At 55.1% G+C, this 12,943-nt stretch overlaps 1 protein-coding gene across 11 annotated transcripts in view; it reads left to right on the top strand.

The window, feature by feature from the left end:
* The window catches only part of TEF (TEF transcription factor, PAR bZIP family member), a 30,586-nt gene extending 17,643 nt beyond the window's left edge, over positions 1 to 12,943 (top strand). For 9 of the 11 annotated variants that reach the window (XM_029205117.1, XM_029205120.1, XM_029205119.1 and 6 more), the window contains 5 exons: positions 424 to 644; positions 1,801 to 1,959; positions 7,316 to 7,391; positions 8,372 to 8,457; positions 12,930 to 12,943. In XM_029205117.1, the coding sequence (XP_029060950.1) occupies positions 424 to 644; positions 1,801 to 1,959; positions 7,316 to 7,391; positions 8,372 to 8,454 (539 nt within the window). In that variant the 3' untranslated portion in view covers positions 8,455 to 8,457; positions 12,930 to 12,943. Of the gene's footprint in view, positions 1 to 423; positions 645 to 1,800; positions 5,689 to 7,315; positions 7,392 to 8,371; positions 8,458 to 12,929 lie in introns of those variants that run through there. The other 2 variants (XM_029205121.1, XM_029205124.1) reach the window with 1 other exon arrangement.

The raw sequence follows: 12,943 nt of genomic DNA on the forward strand, positions 1-12,943 counted from the left end.
AGCCATTTCGTTATTCAGTCTGTGTCCCTAACCCATCACAGTTCCTGGTGAGATTCAGCTGTTTCTCATTACTTGAGAACTTGAAACCACAGGAAGTTAAGGGGGTATGATGATTTAATGTTTTGCTTAACATTTCTGGGGGGAAAAAAACAATCGGAAAATTTTGTCTTTTTCGAGGCCCTCTGTTTCCTTTTGAGCATTTTGTTCCTAAAGGGAAGAATTCTTTCCATGTTTGTGGTGTTGAATTGAATCACATATGCCAATCTGGCTTCGGGGCTGGTGCTGTGGTAGTTTTTCTTCCCTCCAAGCGGCAATGGCTTGTGCAACCTTGAGATTCAAGCAGGTGTCTGGGTGTGTGACGTGAGTCTTGGCTGTCCAGTGAGTCTAGACTGTTTCAGGACCACCTGCCTCTGTGTCTTTCAGAATCCTCCCTGGAAAAGGAGAGGGAGACACCCAGTCCCATCGACCCCAACTGCGTGGAGGTGGATGTGAACTTCAATCCCGACCCTGCCGACCTGGTCCTCTCCAGTGTGCCGGGCGGGGAGCTGTTCAACCCTCGGAAGCACAAGTTTGCAGAGGAGGACCTGAAGCCCCAGCCCATGATCAAAAAGGCCAAGAAGGTCTTTGTCCCCGATGAGCAGAAGGTAACCTGGTGTATCCACTGTAGTGAAGGTACAGTGTTGGTTCAGAAGCTGTGCTGAAGCACAGGGGCTGTGCTGCTTCACATTCGATTTCATCTAGAGCACCCTCCCTCCTGTGGACACATTTAGAAAGGCATGAGTTCAGAGCTTAGAGCCACATCCTGCAGCAACTGAGAGAAAGAAAGGGAGTTGGGTGGCATTTGGCCCCAGCGTGACTCCCTGCAGCTTCTCTCTTTCCTTTCTGGCAGCCAGCTGTGCTGATGCTCTCACTTCCCTGGCTTCAACCCAGCCTTCGGGCAAGAGCTCACTAGGCCACAGAAACTGGGGTTGAACAAGCCCTCACTTTGAAGGACAGAGGATGGTTGTGTATTGCCATCCCAGGGATTAGCAAGCAGCCTTCAAGCTGGTGGTTTTGTAGGAACTGGGAGGGGGGAGAGGAGGATTCTGCAGTTTTTACCTTCCCTCTGATGAAAAACTCGTAAGAAGGACTTTTCTTGTAAGCTTTGGAGTCAGGCAGACCTCAGGTTCCTCATCTGTAAAGTAGGAATAACCATACCTGCCTCTTGAGATGTTTCTGAGGCTTTAATAATAACAACAATAAATATGGTAAACCTTACTGTAGGCCAGGCACTGGTAGGCCAAGCACCTTGTACATATTAACTCATTTTATCCTCAAGCAACTCTAAGAGGTCATTACTGTAATTATCCCCTGTTGTAAAGATGAGGGGCGCGAGATATTGAGAGGTTAAGGAACTCGCACGGTTCCACTGCTAGAAAGTGGCAGAACCAAGATGTGAACTCAGGGGACTGGACTCAGAGTGCCCACCCTTAGCCACAGCCGGAGTGCCTAAGTGAGGCAAGAGTATAGGCAGTGCTTTATGTTGGAGCAGCACAGAGCAGGCCACCAGTAGGTGGAGCACCCTTCCTTCCACCACAGATCCCACCAAAGGCTTGCATTCTCATCCCGCCTCCCTGGGAAAGGGCGGGGCCCCTCGGTGTCCCAGGGCACATGCAGCTCCTTCCATGGGGTCCCAGCTCTCATTCTGGCTGGACCACGTGGGTTATAAGAGGAATCGGGTGTGTGCAGTGCTGGCAGGAGGGGAAGGTTGGGTTCCCTCATGGGAAAGAGGAGAGACCCACAGAGGACCCTTCCTGACAGGACGAAAAGTACTGGACGAGACGCAAGAAGAACAATGTGGCGGCCAAGCGGTCTCGGGACGCCCGGCGCCTGAAGGAGAACCAGATCACCATCCGGGCGGCCTTCCTGGAGAAGGAGAACACAGCCCTGCGGACGGAGGTGGCGGAGCTGCGCAAGGAGGTGGGCAAGTGCAAGACCATCGTTTCCAAGTACGAGACCAAGTACGGGCCCTTGTAACCCGTGCCCCCACCCGGGCACGCTGCCTCACCTCAGACCTCTGCCTGGGACCCCTGAAACCCACCCCTGCGTGGAGACTTATGACTCGTCGTGGGCGCATGGCGGTGCACCTGCCCCAGGAGCCTTCATGTTCAAGCTTCATTATCACACGGCCAGCACGGCGACTTCCCTGGGGGCCAGCCTCCTCCCTGGCGGGATGCGAGAGAATCTATGAGGTGGTGACTCAGCCTTAGTCTCTGTTCTTGGCTGTCTCAGTTGGACCGGAAGGGGACCTCTGGAGCATGGGCTCTTCTTCTCCGGGGTACCCAGGCTTCCCTGATTCTCCCTGCTTCTCCAGCCTGGGCCGTCCTGGCCTGTCTCTGCAGAATGAGTCATGATGGCTGTCGCCCTTACATCTTCTCAGGTAGCAGGGCGCATTTCCAGGCAGGGAGGGTCTGTTGTCCTCCCCAGAAAGTCTTAGAGAAAAACATCTGTTCCCATCTTCCTCAAAGGTAAAAAGACATGCCAGCTCCTCTGTAGTGTCCACGTGGGTGCCAGGCCGCAGCGGCTGGGTGTCTGCACAGCCTGGGACAGGCTTTGCGTCTGGGCCTGCAACAGAAGTGCACCCAACCGTTCCTGGCTCCCTCACCCCTTTTCTCTGTGGCTCCGAGGCCTGGAACGAGGAGGCCCTGGTGAGGGGTTCCCTCTGCGTTCCATCCGCCGTTGGTTGGGGAGAGACGCCCAGGGTGGTGGTCTCTGAGCCTTGGTCGCCGTGCATATCTCCTCTTCTGCAGGTCACTTGTGGAGGCCGCCTGAGTCAAATTTGTCCCACCAGACTGGGCCTCTGGGCCTGCTGTTTCTTTTCATCCAGTGACCAAGCTCAGGTCTTGGATTTAAAAGAAAAAGTCTCCTCGTCTAGGAAGCTTAACTTCCTGGAGCTGGGATGCACCTTCTGCATGGTGTTCAGAAAACCGGCCTCCACAGCCCCTCACGCTGTAGGTGGGGAGCTGGGGCATGTTTCTCGAGAAGCTCCCGCTCGCTCTTGCTCTGCTTTCCCGTGTGGGCCAGGCCCGAGTCCACTGTCCCTGAAAAGCAGAAGAGGGCTTCCCAGTTCTGGCTTCAGGATCCACCCCGTGCGAGCGGCCTGGAGGGCGTCACCAGGCAGGACACCTGGTCACCTGGTCGCAGCACAACTCTTTTGGAACAGCAGGCTCTTGGGACATTTACATAGGCTAGAGTCCCCTCGATCTGGGTCCCAGGAGACAGCCACCCATGCAAGCCTGGCTGTGGTGTGGTGCGGAGGGGCCCACCTCCCCGCTGCTCCTTTCTCTTGTGTCCAGCTGGACTCGTCCTTTGGCTCTGCCCGAGAGATTAATTACGGAGATCCGTGGAAGCATCTGCTCGCTGCGGTCAGCTGGGGCACCCAGAGATGGGTGTATTTATTTGCTCAGGGCAAGCAGCCTGTGGTAAGGAGGGGTCAGAGGTAATGGGCACACTTTGTCACATTCACCACTGGCTTTATTTAAAGTGGTGGCGTGGAGTCCTGGGCCTTGACCCCTAAAGACTTTTCATAACAGATGTTAAGAGCAGGGGAAGCCATCCACTGGCCGTGGACCACACCCCAGGGGAACGCCACGGCCCTCCAGGGACCTGCACACCCGTCTCTCCAGGGGACTTGACAAGGGTCCCTGAGGCCAAGGGATGTCAGCGCCCTCCCTGCAGGCCCCTGACTTTTACTTTGTGGTTCTATGAAAACCATGTTCACACTTTTCACTCTATTGTAACCACAACAGGGCAGTTGCATCCGGCATGTCAGTGTCCTGCCCTGGGCAGCTCGCCCGCCCAGGCACACTCCCTCTGGTCTGGCCACCCACCAAGAGGGCACTTCTCATTTTTGTTATTGGTAGAAGAGCCACCAGCTTAAAAGCTCTTCATTTTCTTTGGCCAGAAGTGTATGGTTTGTGTTTTTTTTTCAGTTTTTTTCCCTAAGGGATGGACATTTAGTCTCCGGGTGGCGTCCACTTTCCGACCCCAGCGGGTGAGATGATGACCTGATGTCTCTTCTCTTTGTCCCACCTTCTGCCTGGCCAGTGCCCTCCCCTTTTACACCCCCCACCCCCGCCACCAGCCAGTGGGTGTCTGGTTCTCTCCTTACTTGGGAAGAGTGTGGTGCTGGCTTCTTTTAGAAGAGCCCCTTTGAGCCAGGAGCCTGGCAGGGACAGGAAGGAGATATCCGTGGAGGTTGACATTTTGGGGAAAAGGGTGCTCAGGTAAGCATGTCTTCTTCCCAGGCTTAAGGATCAAGCCCTTGCAGGAGGAGAGGGTGGTGCCTACTCAGTTTCCATTGTGGAGGTGGGAGTCTCCTTGACTCCCCGCCGGACCCTCTCTGTCTTGGGGCTGACAGCCAAAGACTGAGGCACCTATGCTCAGATCTTTGACATCCTCTAAAAAGCACTGGAGACTAGAGACGCCAATGTAAATGGCTTTCTATGGGCTTGCAGTGGGCTGGGAAGCGCCATCCCTACTTAAACACCCTGTCTTCAGCCTCATTGCAACCTCAGAACAGACAAATCATGAATGAATGAGCTAGAATCTTGCAAGAATATGCATATAATAAATGTATAGATAGAGAAATATATATATTCAGAGAGAGAGAGAGAGCTTTCACAATGGCCAGCAGCCTTGTGGAGGACCTGGGTAATTCTTACCCTTGGCCAAAGGAAAGGGTTTGCCTGCCTGGGTCCTGAGGTTGCGGAAGGCACGTAGTAGTGAACCTTGACTCGGTAAGCATCACCCTGGTGAGGGGACCCGCTGTGGCCCTGGCAGGCAGCTCCTGCTTGAGGTGGGGTGGCAGGCATGGGGGCCGGCAGAAAAGGGCCCCTTCATGCTGTGTAGCTCTCCATCCAGGGCCCTGGGAGCAAAGGGCTGAAAACCCCTGTTTTTCATGGCAAAGCCCCACCCCAGAGCTCCTTTAACATCTGTTAATTAAGTGCAATAAATTTTTCTAGAAAATGGCAAAGATGACTTCCAGGTGGATATTGCTGTCTTACAGTGTTGGGGATGCCAGAACACCACTTGGTTTTATTTTTCTAAGTGCATGTGACGTGACAGAGTGTGTGGGGCTCTGCGTCCTCCCCTGGGAGCTGGCATTCCAGCAGGCCTCTCTCTCCTTTACCTTTGCTGGGGGAGGAGGCAAGGCGCAAACCCTTCTTCCCAGCCGGTGAGGGCAGAGGCAGAGCGTAGCCCACTGGCCTTATGTGCGTGTGTGCGTGCGAGTGTGCCGCTGCCGGTGGGCCGGAGTGATGTGGCGGGAGGGAAGCGGGGAATGTATCCTTTTCAAACGAAATTAAATATTTTGAGATGAGAGTTGTGGGGCTGTCTTTTCTCTCCTCCCCACTTCAAGGCCAAGTCACCTAACCACGCTGTGCCTCAGTTTCCTCGTCTGTCAGCTAGAAGTAATTTCTGCTCCCTAACCTCACAGTTTACTCAGGAAGGACAAGTATCAGGCCCCAAGCAGTTAGAACAAATAAAAGTGCTGCACAGCTGGTAGAAATAACAGGGAACTGCTCATGAAAAGTGTCCGCAAACAGGGAACCCTCAGTGGCAACGTGGAAAAGGGGCTGGTGGTGGGATTCTAGAGCTTTTCCTTTTTTCCTTTTGCCGAATTTTGTCTACAGCCATGAGACCATCACAATTAAGACAAGGTTACAGGGCTTCCCTGGTGGCGCAGTGGTTAAGAATCCACCTGCCAATGCAGGGGACACGGGTTCGAGCCCTGGTCCGGGGAAATCCCACGTGCCGCGGAGCAGCTAAGCCTGTGCACAACTACTGAGCCTGCACTGTGGAGCCCGCGAGCCGCAACTGCTGAGCCCACATGCCACAACTACTGAAGCCCACGCGCCTAGAGCCCGTGCTTCACAACAAGAGAAGCCACTGCAGTGAGAAGCCCGTGCACCGCAATGAAGAATAGCCCCTGCTCGCCAAAACTAGAGAGAGCTTGCGCACAGCAACAAAGACCCCACGCAGCCAAAAATAAATAAATTTATATATATAAAAAAAAGACAAGTTTATGGACTTCCCCGGCAGTCCAGTGGTTAAGACTCCGTGCTCCCACTGCAGGGGATGTGGGTTCGAGCCCTGGGATCCCTGGTCAGGGAAGTTTGGACAAGGTTATACACTAGGGTGCAGCTATTTGCTCAGCACCAGAACTGTCTTGCTGATCCGCTCAGCATTGGCGTCCCCAAGACCCCTACTCAGGACGGGCCCAGGCTCCTGGGGTGGGCACGGAATAGGTGTCCCACCCTTGGCAGAGCCTGCTGCAAATTCCACCCCCTTCCGCATCTCCACCCACTCTTCACGCTGCTTCCGCTCACTGTGTGTGTGCATGTGCGGAGCTGGTGCTGCCTGCTTCCTCAGTGAGGCCCAGAGCTGCCTGTGGACAACCGTGGCTGTTCTCTCGTGCTTCCCGTGCTGCGTGTTGTTAATGCTCAGGGTTCCTGTGGTCTGAGGGACCAGGAACTATTTTGTTTCTAAGGGGAAAAACATGCATTTGGAGTTTGGAGATGGGCTGGCAAGGTGGAGGGTTTTTTTGTTTTTTGTTTTTTTGGCTGTGTTTGGTCTTCATTGCTACGTGCGGGCTTTCTCTAGTTGCAGATTCTTATTGCGGTGGCTTTTCTTGTTGTGGAGCACGGGCTCTAGGCACACGGGCTTCAGTAGTTGCAGCACACAGGCTCAGTAGTTGTGGCTCTAGAGTGCAGGCTCAGTAGTTGGGGCGCATGGGCTTAGTTGCTCCGCGGCATGTGGGATCTTCCCGGACCAGGGCTCAAACCCGTGTCCCCTGCATTGGCAGGCGGATTCTTAACCACTGCGCCACCAGGGAAGTCCCAAGGTGGACTTTTTTAAATGGCCATTTTACAGTAAACATTGAAGCTCAGAAAAGCAAAGTGATATGCCCCAAACCAAAGCAGCAGGGCTAGAATTCAAACCCAGGGTGGGTTTCAACTTTTCAAATTCAAATTCCTAGCCGGTTCTTGACCTTGGGCTCAGGGCAGTGCCACACACCCCATCTTTTCACCAACTGCACCCTTGGATCTTTCCATTCCTGACAGCTTACAGAGCCTTCCAGCTCAGCCTCCCCTCTATCCCTGCTCCCAGCGTCGTGGGTGCCTACCACATTCCTAGGCCTGGGTTGGGTGCTTTGAGGCACTATCTTATTTGAACTTCACGGAGGGATGTTGTTACCCCCTCGTACAGATGGGGAAACCAAAGGTTAGAGAAACTTCATTCAGCAAATATTTATTAAATGTCTATTTTGTGTCAGCCCTGCCTCCAGACTTCACAATCTGCTTGGAAAGACAAACGTTACACGGATAAAAATAAGAGAATGACGGATTGTGGTAAGTGATGTGGCTGAGAAGATTGGGGATCTGGGAGAGCACGTTTATATTGGAGGGGTCAGGGAAGACCTCTTTGTGGGTGGCATTTAAGCTGAGACCAGAGGATGAATGGATGTGACTTGCCCCCAAGGCTCCCACACAAGTTGGGCACAGAGTCAAGTCCTCAGGCAGCTGCTTGCTTTTTTTTTTCTTTCTTTCTTTTTAAAGATTTTTTAATTTATTTATGGCTGCGTCGGGTCTTAGTTGCAGCACGCAGGATCTTCATTGAGGCATGCGGGCTCTTCGTTGTGGTGCGCGGGTTTTCTCTTCTCTAGCTGTGGCGCACGGGTTCCAGAGCGCGTGGGCTCTGTAGTTTGCGGCATGTGGGCTCTAGCTGAGGCGCGCGAGCTCAGTAGTTGTGGCACGTGGGCTTAGTTGCCCTGCAGCATGTGGGATCTTAGTTCCCCACCCAGAGATCAAACCCATGTCCCCTGCATTGTAAGGTGGATTCTTTACCACTGGACCACCAGGGAAGTCCCCTCAGGCAGCTTCTGACCTCCATCCATACACCTCAGTTTCCCGGGCAGACGTGGCCAGACCAGCTGGCCAAAAAGGAATGGGCACAGGAAAGCAGTTACGAGAGGACCCAGGGTGCATGGAACCCCGATACCCCAGCCTCCTGTTACTGAGGTTGGGAATAAGATGCCTGGGGAGGCAGATGTAACTCAAACAGAACCTTTGGCCCAGAGGTCCAATCTTCAGGCAAAAGCCTTGTGCAGGCCCTGCCCCACCCCTGAGCCACCTTGTGGTCTCCAGGGGCTGCTACATGGTTAGCTGACCCTAGCCCTGGGCACAGTTGATTGGTCAAAGAGTGAACATGTGACCCAACTGGGCCTACGAGGCCCTTCTCTGAGATTTGTGAACTTGGGGTTTCTCTCTGGAGATGAACTGTTGTAACCCACTGTGTTTTCTGCTCTGCATACAAATTCTCTCACTCACAGCAGAGATTTGTGTGGCCACAGGAAGCACAGGGGCTGTGGGCTCAGACTATGTCAAAGCTGGGAGATCTCTGCCGAGCATGTAGCAGGTAAGAGCGCAGGCTTGGAATTAGTCCTGGGATCAGCTCTGCCTCCATCACCAATCTGGGGTGTGATCTTGGGCGAGTCACTTCCCCTGTCTGGGTTTCTGGTTTTTTGTCTGTAGAATGGGCACCAGCCTCACGGGCACCTGGCACAGGGTGGGTGCTCCCCACATGGCAGCTGCTGTTGTGGCGATGCTGCAGAGGGTAGTGAGCTGCACAGAGATGAGCCCTTGAGGCCTGGCAGCTGCCAGCCATGGCAAGGGGTACGGGGGTGTCCACCGGATGGTGTGGGATGCAGCCAAGGTTGGAGCAGCTCTGTGGCCCCAGGCAAGTGGCTCCACCTCCCTGAGCTATTTCCCTCTCTGTACAGCAAGGATGTGCTACACAGGTAACGTGCGAGTGCCTGACACAGTGCAGCTCGTCTGACACAGTCCTCCCTCCCACCCACCTCCCTGGAGGACAAATCGCCAAAGCTGGACACATGCCCCCTTCCTTGACTGTACCCAACTACCACACAGCCCCATATACCCCCCGCGGCTGTGCCACACTGGCCCAGCTGGCAGCTCCTGACGTCAGCACCTAATCCGGGAAAGCTGCCAGCCAGAGACAGGGCTGAGCAGCAGAGGAAATCGGAGACAGGTTTGAAGGGGGGGTGCCCCCAGCCCCCAGCCAGCGCTCCCTGCGCTCCCATCAGCTTCTCACTCCGGCAAACCCTCCCAACCGAGCAGGTTGATGCCGGGACCCCGTGGAGCAGGGCCTTTTACTGTGAGCAGTGGCTGCACGGTGCTCAGCCTCCGTCAGCTCCCAGGCTGCAGGTGTCTCCAAGCTGGGCAGGGGGCATCCGCTCCCACCTAGATTCCAGGCTGACTCCAAGTCCCCGTGGGCCAGGGGGTTGGGGATGGTGGCGAGCAGAAGGGGCTGGAAGCCAGCAGGGCCAGGTCACTCAGGGCTGAAGAGCATGGCTGTTTTCCTGGGGTCTGAGTCCAGAACTGCTTTGACCCAGCTCTGTGGCAAGGCTGGGCCATGCCCCCGACCCCAGGCCTCTGAGAAGCTGCTAGACCGAGCTCAAATCGCCCTAAGAGCCTACCCTAGAGCCTTGCCAAGGCTGCAGGGGTGTGACTAGAGCAAGTGGAGGTGCCAAAAGCTGGGGCCAGAGTCCTGAGCCAGGAGCCAGTGCCCAACCCACCAGACTTGCTGGGCTTCTCTTGCTCTGGGCCTGAATTTCCCCATCTGCCCAAGAGCCCTGGACTTGTGGATCTCAGTACTGAGGTTCAGACTCAGGAACACCCCAGGCATGGGCAAGCCCAGCCTTCCCTTCAGTCTCTTCTCTGCTTCACAAACTCCTAGTCATCCCTCTAGGCCCCAGTCAGCTGTCACCTCCACCAGGAAGGCTTCACAAACACTCTCGGGAACCAGCTGCTCCTCTTGCATGGTCCCACACCTCTACAGGCCACCAAGCCAGGCCCCCTCCCTCCCTCACACTTGAGGTGAAGATCCAATGAGTTAAAACTTGTGAAATGCTTAGAATAGTGCCTGACACGGAGCAAGCAGCTGTAGATGCCAGCTATTACTCTTATCACCACCTGTATTTTACAGGTGAGGAAGCTGAGGCTCAGAAAAAAGGAATGACTTTTTTTTTTTTTGCCACACTGCACAGCATGTGGGATCTACTTCCCCAGCCAGGGACTGAACCCGAGCCCCCTGCATTGGAAGCATGGAGCCTTAACCACTGGACCACCAGGGAAGTCCCAGGAATGACTTGTTCTAATCCCACATCAGTGGTTGAGCCAGGATTTGGACCCAGGCAGCCCAACTCCAGGGCCCTCCCTCTCAGCCTTCCTGCCTGTTACTAGGGATGAAGTGTCCCACCCCCAGTAACCCAGTCCCTTCCCAAGGGCACCCATCCCCCACTTGCCTGGGAAAGGACATTGCCCCTGAGATTCTCTCTCCCGTGTCATCAGCCCCTCCCTCTCCACAAGATCGTTCCGTCAGCCCAAAACATGCTCTAAAATCTTCCATCCTAAAAATTAAATAACCTGAGCCCCCATTGCCCTCCGGCTACCACCATTCTTCTGCTCCCTTTACCGTGAAACTCCACAGGAGTCCTACATTCACAGCCCCCCTCAGACTTCCACCCTCCACTGAAGCCACCTTCTCAAGGTCACACTGATGACTGCCTTGGTGTTGCCACATCAACCTGGGTCGATATCAAGCTCGTCTTTCTCTGCTTCTGAGCAGCGTTTGGCGCAGTTGCTCACTCCTGCCTTCTAGAAACCCTCTCCCCGGCTCCAGATTCACCTCCCTCCGTGGCTGCTCCTCCTGTCTCCCCGAACTCTAAATGTCAGAGGCCCCAGGGTCAGCAGGTGCCCTGCTCCCCGGGTCTTTCACTCTGTTCAAGGCCTGGAGTGCCATCCATGCCCCGGCAACTCCCACAGGTGTCTACAGCCCCATCCTCTCCCCTGGGCTCCAGACTCGTGCTCCACCTGCTCCTTTGCCAGCGCCACCTTGACCTGCCCAAAGGCTCCTGGTCTCCCCATAGCTACTCCTCCTCAGTTTTCCCTTCAAAGTGAGGGGCCCCACCATTCCTCAGGTGCTCAGAATAAAGCCTTGGGGTCATCCTTGATCACCTGCTTTATCTCACAGCCGCATCCAATCCATCCACAGTTCCTGTCAGTTCTAGAATCCAGCCATTTCCTCCCACCCCCAAGGCCACCCCGTGGTGTCTGAGCTGCCATATGTCCTGCCTGGGTTACGGCCGCCTCCTCCTGATTTCCTGTTTTCACCCTGCAGACTGTCCTCCTCACAGCTGCCTATAACCATCGTCATATCCCGTGGCTCCCAACACACTCAGAAACAAATCCAAACTTGTCACCGCAGCCTAAAAAGCCCTTTGAGACCTGGCTATCTACCCGGTCCACTTCCCCTCCCTCTCCACCCCTGGCACTTTGACCCTTTTGCCCCGCCTGGGTCACGCCCAACTCCTTCCCATCTCAGAGCCTTTGCACTTGCCGTTCCATCTGCCTGGAGTGCTGTCCCCCAGATCTTCTCAGCCCAGCCCCATTTTCAGTGCCTGGCCTGCCTGGTGCTTGGCACTGTCTGCCAAACCCACAGGGACAGGAGGACTGGACCAGGGCTGGTGTGGCAGGAGCGCCACTGTCACCACCAGGTGGCGCTGCAGACACATCCCTGGGCGGTGACCTCTGGTCCAGCCTCCAGATTTGTCCTCTCAGCAAAGCCTCGCGGGGCCTCCCGTGCCAGGCGGTGCTGTGAGGCACCAGCTGCCTCGGCCCCGCCCTGCCTGCTCTCCAGCGGCTGCTGGCAGACACTGTCTGGAGGTATCCAGGGAGCCTGGAAGAAGGGAAGGCTGGTTACCTCCCAGGGCCTGTGCTTCTAGGCTCTTTCTGGGCAGGGAGTAGACGTGTAAGCCTGAGAGGGACGTGTGGGGAGAAGGGGGGCTCAGCCAGAGCAAGGTGTCTGGAATGAGGAGTTCCGGGGAGGCCTTGCACTCAGAGTCTGCCCATCGAGCCTGGGTTTGCATCCCACCTCCTTCTGTCCTCTGTATGTCAGCCCTTGCCCAGCCTCCCAGAGCAGCGGTGAGGAGTCAGGGCTCAAGTCATTTTCAAATGGATTTTTCCAACAGAACCTCGTTTTTCAGCCGTAGTCTTCTCCAGAAGGCCAGCATATGACACTGATAAAAGGGGTGTTGATCCAAGCTCAGGGTGCTGACAGGTCCTTAGTCTAATGTCACTTGAGAGGGTAAGTGTGTGACAACCGTGAGTGATGGACACACCCTACCCAGGGTGTTGGTGAGGGCCGTGGTCCCACTGGGAGCTGCCCCAGCGCTCCATTTCTGCAGCTGGTCTGAGCTGCAAGGCATCAAGAAAGACTTGAGGCCCGCAGGCAAAAAGCTGTTTTTAAAAATGAATTCAAGAGTGGGTATATGTATACATATGACTGATTCACTTTGCTGTACAGCAAGAAACTAACACAATATTGTAAAGCAACTATACTCCAGTAAAAATTAATTCCAAAAAATGCATTCAAATCAAGACGGTGATAACCCCAAGGCCCAGTCACGGATTCCAGGTGTCTACAGTGCCTGTCTGATGACCCTCAGCCCTGGCTGTGGGTCCCTTGCCCTCTCTGGACTTCAGGAGGCAGAGGAGGCCACGGTCTGCCTCCGGGGGCCCATCTGTTCACCTTGGCAGGTCTGGATTTGGTGATCAGAGACATTTGGCCAATGGCCTGGCTCCGCATGGCCCTCAGAAGCCTGGTGGATGCAGTCAGGAAAGCAGAGCATGTGTGAAGAGAACCTTCAAGGAGGGGCCTGGGGGCTTGGGCTGTGGGAGACAGGGTAGGCAGGGTGGGGTGGGGTGGGGAGGGGGCAAGGAGCTGACCAAGCCCTGAGAGTTTAAAACTAAACCCTGCCTGGGGCTTCCCTGGTGGTGCAGTGGTTAAGAATCTGCCTGCCAATGCAGGGGACATGAGTTCG

The sequence above is a fragment of the Monodon monoceros genome, unplaced genomic scaffold (genome assembly GCF_005190385.1).
Source record: "Monodon monoceros isolate NGI ecotype Baffin Bay Population unplaced genomic scaffold, NGI_Narwhal_1 Super_Scaffold_6, whole genome shotgun sequence".
Classification (NCBI taxonomy): domain Eukaryota; kingdom Metazoa; phylum Chordata; class Mammalia; order Artiodactyla; family Monodontidae; genus Monodon; species Monodon monoceros.